Source organism: Phyllostomus discolor, chromosome 12 (assembly GCF_004126475.2).
Source record: "Phyllostomus discolor isolate MPI-MPIP mPhyDis1 chromosome 12, mPhyDis1.pri.v3, whole genome shotgun sequence".
Classification (NCBI taxonomy): domain Eukaryota; kingdom Metazoa; phylum Chordata; class Mammalia; order Chiroptera; family Phyllostomidae; genus Phyllostomus; species Phyllostomus discolor.
In genome coordinates this window covers 28,752,599-28,758,609 of record NC_040914.2, presented here as the reverse complement: position 1 = coordinate 28,758,609, position 6,011 = coordinate 28,752,599, and the positions used below count along the sequence as shown (strand labels likewise).

General features: G+C 43.5%; 1 protein-coding gene across 1 annotated transcript; it reads left to right on the top strand.

The window, feature by feature from the left end:
• The first annotated feature begins 335 nt into the window (after positions 1-335).
• LOC114510890 (60S ribosomal protein L27-like) lies at positions 336-780 on the top strand. The gene has a single exon (XM_036013502.1). The coding sequence runs from the start codon at positions 338-340 to the stop codon at positions 668-670; it is 333 nt and encodes a 110-aa protein (XP_035869395.1). The 5' UTR covers positions 336-337; the 3' UTR covers positions 671-780.
• The last annotated feature ends 5,231 nt before the right edge of the window (positions 781-6,011 follow it).

Here is a 6,011-nt window from a genome sequence, read left to right as displayed (position 1 = left end):
ATGCTCCAAACAGCAAGAATGGCCCCAGCAAGCTCCTTTCTCAGGAACTACACTCAGCATGTCAGCATCAAGCCATCATAACCTTGAACTGTGTCTATGGACATCTGTGGTTTAGCTCGACTTATTTTGTGTATCTATTTGCAAGATGTGTTCTAAGGTAATTATTTCTTCATTTTACACCATTTCAGCTTTCGAAAGGTTTAAAGGAACACTCTACTTCCACTACTTTCATATAGGAAGGGAAATAAGTACTAACAAACTGAATTCAATAGCACATTAAAAGGATCATATGCCATGGCTTTCCTTTCTACTCTAGGCCCCAGTGGCTACTGTTGAAATGGGCAAATTTATGAAACCCAGGAAGGTGGTGCAGGTCTTAGCTTGTTGCTACTCCGTATGCAAGGCGGTCATCATGAAGAACATTGATGATGACACATCAGACCGTCACTACAGGCATGCTCTGGTGGCTGGGATTGACCACTATCCCTGCAAAGTGACAGCTGCCATGAGCAAGAAGAAAACTGCCAAGAAGTCTACGATCAAGTCTTTCATGAAAATTGATAATTACAATCACCTCATGCCTACAAGGTACTCTGTGGATATCCCCTCAGACAAAACTGTTGTCAACAAGGACATCTTCAGAGACTCTGCTCTGAAATGCAAGACTTGACAGGAGGACAAGGTCAAGTTTGAAGAGAGGTGCAAGACCTGCAAGAACAAATGGTTCTTCCAGAAGCTGCAGTTTTAGATCTTTTTTGTTTTGGCCATTAAAAATCAAAAAAAGTTAAAAAAAAGAAAAGGATCATATACCATGATTGAGTGGGAGTTATTTCTGGAATGCAAGGATAATTCAACCACAACATAATAAAGGCCAAATATGACAAACCTACAACTGACATCATACTTAACAATAAAAAACTGAAAGCCTTTCATCTAAGGTCGGGAACAAGGCAAGGATGCCCACTCTCACACACATCTATATAACCTAGTACTGACAATCCTAGACAGAGCAATCAGGCAAGAAAAAGAAATAAAAGGAATCTAAATTGTAAAGAAAAAAATAAAAGTATTTTTTTACCATGCAGTGTAAGATATTCATAGGTTCTGGGATTAGGATGCAGATATCTTTGGGAACCCATTATTCTACCTCACTTGCCCCTCTTAGTTTGGAAAAGAAGAAAGAGACAAAATGTTCCCTACTGTTTTCTGGAGTAAGAAGGGGTGGAGCTGTCCTTCTGAATGTGTCTCTTAAGGTCAAATGTTGCCTAGATCAAGGGTTAAGAGCATCCTTCCTAGAACTAAGCTGAGTCGGGTTCAAATCCAAGTTTACCATTTCATATGTACTCTGTGCTTTTATTTTCTGTAAAATAGAAACAATAATATCTCTCCAGGACTGCCTGCATAATCCCAGGGCAGGGGGAGGGCAGTGTAAAATTAAAATGCGGGAATCTCATGTTCAGACTTATTAAGAATCCAGCCCTGACTGTTGTTGCTCAATGGATTGAACACCCACCTGCAAACCAAAGGGTTGTGGGTTCAATTCCCAGTCAGGGCACATACCTGGATTGCAGGCCACCAGGCCATGTCCCCAGTGGGGGGTGCGTGAGAAGCAACCACACATTGATATTTCTCTCCCTGTCTTTCTCTTGTTTTTGCTATTATGGTTGTCCTTCCCCTCTCTCTAAAAATAAATAAAATCTTTTAAAAATAAAAAAGGTTTCCAGACATGCACAGCAGAGCATAAAACCTACCTAGGGACACACCTTCACTCCCATCCACCACAGCTAGGAAAAAGGGGTATTCTGGGGCTTGCGTGTGGTAGCAGATGGGGCTGGTGATACAGATTCTCCTCTCTCTCCACCTTCTCAAACAACCAGGGGATGCATGTCTCAATGGTCTGCACCTACCATCCAACTGAACTGTGAGAGAGGGAATAAGAGCCCTGTCTCACCTCATACTTTGTGGCACAATCCTCCTGAGTGAGAGGCATGGACCTCTCCAGGCAGTGAATCTGACCTGGACCTGAAGGAATGCTACCTCCACCCAGCCCCATAAATCCAGGGAAGGGATAGAGGGGACCACCCAGACCAAACCCCTCAAAGGCCTTCTAGAGTCGAGTGTTCTGCCATGGGCTCCAGCCACTCTCCTCTTTTTTCACTTTTTCTTTTTAAAATGTTTTATTGTTTATGCTATTACAGTTGTCCCAATTCTTCCCCCTTTGCCCCCTCCACCCAGCCTGCCCCCACTTCCATAGTCAATCCCCACACCATTGTCCATATCCATGGGTCCTTCATACATATTCTTTGACTTATTCCTTCACCTTCTTTCAATCAGTACCTTCCTCCCTCCTCCCCTTTTACTGCTTTCAGGCTGTTCCACGATTCTATGCCTCTGGTTCTGTTTTGCTCTTTAGATTCCTCTTTTTAAAATATATTTTATTGATTATGCTATTACAGTTGTCCCATTTCCCCCCCTTCACTTCCCTCTGCCCTGCACACCCCCTCCCACCCAATTCCCCTCCTTTAGTTCATGTCCATGGGCCATATATATAAGTTCTTTGGCTTCTACATTTCCTATACCATTCTTACCCTCCCCCCGTCTATTTTCTACCTACCATCTATGATACTTATTCTCTGCACCTTTCCCCCCCCTCCCCTTCCCACTCCCATGTTGATAACTCTCCATGTGATCTCCATTTCTGTGTTTCTGTTCCTGTTCTAGTTGTTTGCTTAGTTTGCCTTTTTTTAAAAGTGTGGTTGTTAATGATCTTGAGTTTGCTGTCATTTTACTGTTCATTTTTTATCTTCTTTTTCTTAGATAAATCCCTTTAACATTTCATATAATAAGGGCTTGGTGATGATGAACTCCTTTAACTTGACCTTATCTGGGAAGCACTTTACCTGCCCTTCCATTCTAAATGAAAGCTTTGCTGGATAGAGCAACCTTGGATGTAGGTCCTTGCCTTACATGACTTGGAATACTTCTCTCCAGCCCCTCCTTGCCTGCAAAGTTTCTTTTGAGAAATCAGCTGACAGTCTTACAGGAACTCATTTGTAGGTAACTGTCTCCTTTTCTCTTGCTGCTTCTAGGATTCTCTCCTTAATTTTCATCCTGGGTAATGTAATTATGATGTATCTTGGTGTGTTCCTCCCTGGGCCCAGCTTCCTTGGGACTCTCTGAGCTTCCTTGACTTCCTGGAAGTTGATTTCCTTTGCCAGATGGGGAAGTTCTGGCTGGTCCGATGGTAGTGGGTTACCAGAACTCAACTAAAGTTAGTGTCAGAATGGGGAAGTTCTCCTTTATTATTTGTTCAATAACCTTTCCACTTGTCGCTCTTCCTCTTCTCCTGCTGGTACCCCTATAATTCGGATGTTGGAACATTTAACGGTGTCCTGGAGGTTCCTAAGCCTCTCCTCATTTTTTTTTAATTCTTGTTTCTTTATTCTCTTCTGGTTGGATGTTTCTTTCTTCCTTCTGGTTCACACCGTTGTTTTAAGTCCCAGTTTCCTTCCCATCACTATTGGTTCCCTGTACATTTTCCTTTATTTCACTTAGTGTAGCCTTCACTTTTTCATCTAATTTGTGACCAAATTCAGCCAATTCCGTGAGCATCCTGATTACCAGTGTTTCAAACTGTGCATCTGATAGGTTGGCTATCTCTTCATCACTGAGTGGTATTTTTTCTGGAGCTTTGATCTGTCCTTTCTTTGGGCCATTTTTTTTTGTCTTGACACTCCTGTTACATAGTGAGGGGCAGAGCCTTAGGTATTAAGCAGGGTGGGGCAACCCACGTTGCTGCATTGTGACGCTGTATGTGGGCAGGGGTCCGAGAAGGAACAATGGTGCTCACTCTGCTCTCTGCCGGATTTCAGTCATGTCCCCTGCTTCCCACCAGCAAATTGGGCCCTTCTGGTGATGATTCCTGTGTGGGTGTGTTGGTATGTGTTCTAGGACCCTGTGGGTCTCTCCAATGAACTCTCCTGCGAGGCTGGGAATTTCTCCAGCTACCTCAACCCCCACAGGTGTTTTCAATCAGTGCTTTGAGGCTTTATTTTCCCTCGCTGGGGCCTTGGGTTGCGCGATCTGTCTCGCTCCCCAGTTGTTCCTCCTGGTTTATCTGCACACAGATGTATGACCGCCCAGTCTGCAATCCGCCGCCTCACTGGGTCTGCCCCCTACTGCCTTGCTGGTCAGCTGCAGCCTTGTGTCCCCTGCTTCACAATCTACTGCTTCACTGGGCCCGCCAGCCGCCACCTTGCCGCGAGTCCTCTCTGCCTGACTGCCTGTCTCCATCCCTCCTACTTGTTTGGATGTATGTGTCTTCTTGAACTCCTTGGTTGTCAGACTTCCATACAGTTCGATTTTCTGTCAGTTCTGGTTGTTTGTTTGTTTTTTAAAATTGTTGTTGTCCTTCTTTTGGTTGTGCGAGGAGGCACGGTGTGTGTACCTATGCCTCCATCTTAGCCAGAAGTTCTAGCTTCCTCTTACAAGAAGGATTATATGGTATTTGTCTTTCACAGGCTGGCTTGTTTCATTTAGCATAATAGTCTCCAGTTCTATCCCTGTTGTCGCAAAATGCAGGAATTCCTTCTTTCTGCTGCATCGTATTCCATTGCATAGATGTACCACAGTGGTTTTTTTTATCCACTCATCTACTGATGGGCACTTAGGCACTGTACTCTTTTAAACAAATCACATGTGTCCCCATCTCAGGGCCTTTCCACTAGCTGTTCCCTCTTCCTGGAATACATCTCCTCCAGATATCTGTATGTCTCTTCTGAGGATATAGTGTGTGTGTGTGTATATATATATAAAATTGATATCAGAGAGAGAGAGGAAGGGTGAGAAAGAGAGAGAGAAACATCGATTGGTTGCCTTCCATACGTACCTGACTAAGGATGCAACCTAGGTATGTGCCCTGACTAGGAAGCAGACCTACAACCTTTTTGTTGAACAGGATGATACTCCAACCAACTGAGCACTCTGGCCAGGACTCAATATGCCTTATTTCTTGGGATCCTTCAGAGCTTTGCCCCAATGTCCTCTACACTCCTTGGCTACCCTGAAATTGCAACACTTCCCAAACACCTCCCACCTCCCACCCACCACATACCCCTGACTATTTAATTTTTTTTTTTTGTGGTACTACTTTCCATCATATGATTCACTATTTACCTTACTTATTTTTTGGTCTCTCTTTTGCATGAGAAAGGAAATGCCATGAGGTCAGTAGTTTATGTCTGTTTGGTCCCCTACTGTATCCTCAGCACCTAGATTGGTGCCTGGCAACAGGTACTCAATAAATGTTAGTTAAAGAAGCAGTCAGGTACTCAGACTCTGGATCCAGACTTCACTGGACCGGATACCAGCTTTGACACTGGCCAGCTATGTAGCCTTGAGCATGTATTTTAAACCTTCTGACCTCAGTTTCCTCATTTGTAAAATGAGACTGTTTTCATGTTTTAAGGAAGAAATGCATGTAGCCTGGTTACTCTTCCATAAATGGCAGTTAATTTTGTTATTGTCACAGCTGCACTCTAGACACCCACTGAGGTAGTTTCCTTTAGGCTTGTTTGTTTTTATTGTTTCCAATCTTTTAGAGAGATAATTGACAAATAAAAATTATATAGTAGCAATCTCTTACCCCTTTGTGACAGCATGGATGGACCTGGAGAATATTACGCTAAGTGAAATAAACCAGTCAGAGAAAGACAAATACCATATGATCCCACTTATATGTGGAACCTAATGAACAAAATAAACTGATGAACAAAATAGAAACAGAGGCATGGACACCTGGAAAATCTGACAGATCACAGAGGGGAGGAGAGAGGAGATTGGATAAAAGAAAGTGAAGAGATTAGCCAAAGAGCATCTATGCATAGCCCATGGACACAGACAACAGTGTGAACAAAGCCAGGGGAAGGGAGTGGGAGTAGGGTGGAGGCAGGGAAGGGGGGAGGAAATGAGGGACATCTGTAATAGTGTCAACAATAAAAAAATGTATAGTC

Coding starts and splice junctions, on each gene's coding strand:
- LOC114510890 (XM_036013502.1), top strand. CDS start 338: ATGGGCAAATTTATGAAACCCAGGAAGGTGGTGCAGGTCTTAGCTTGT.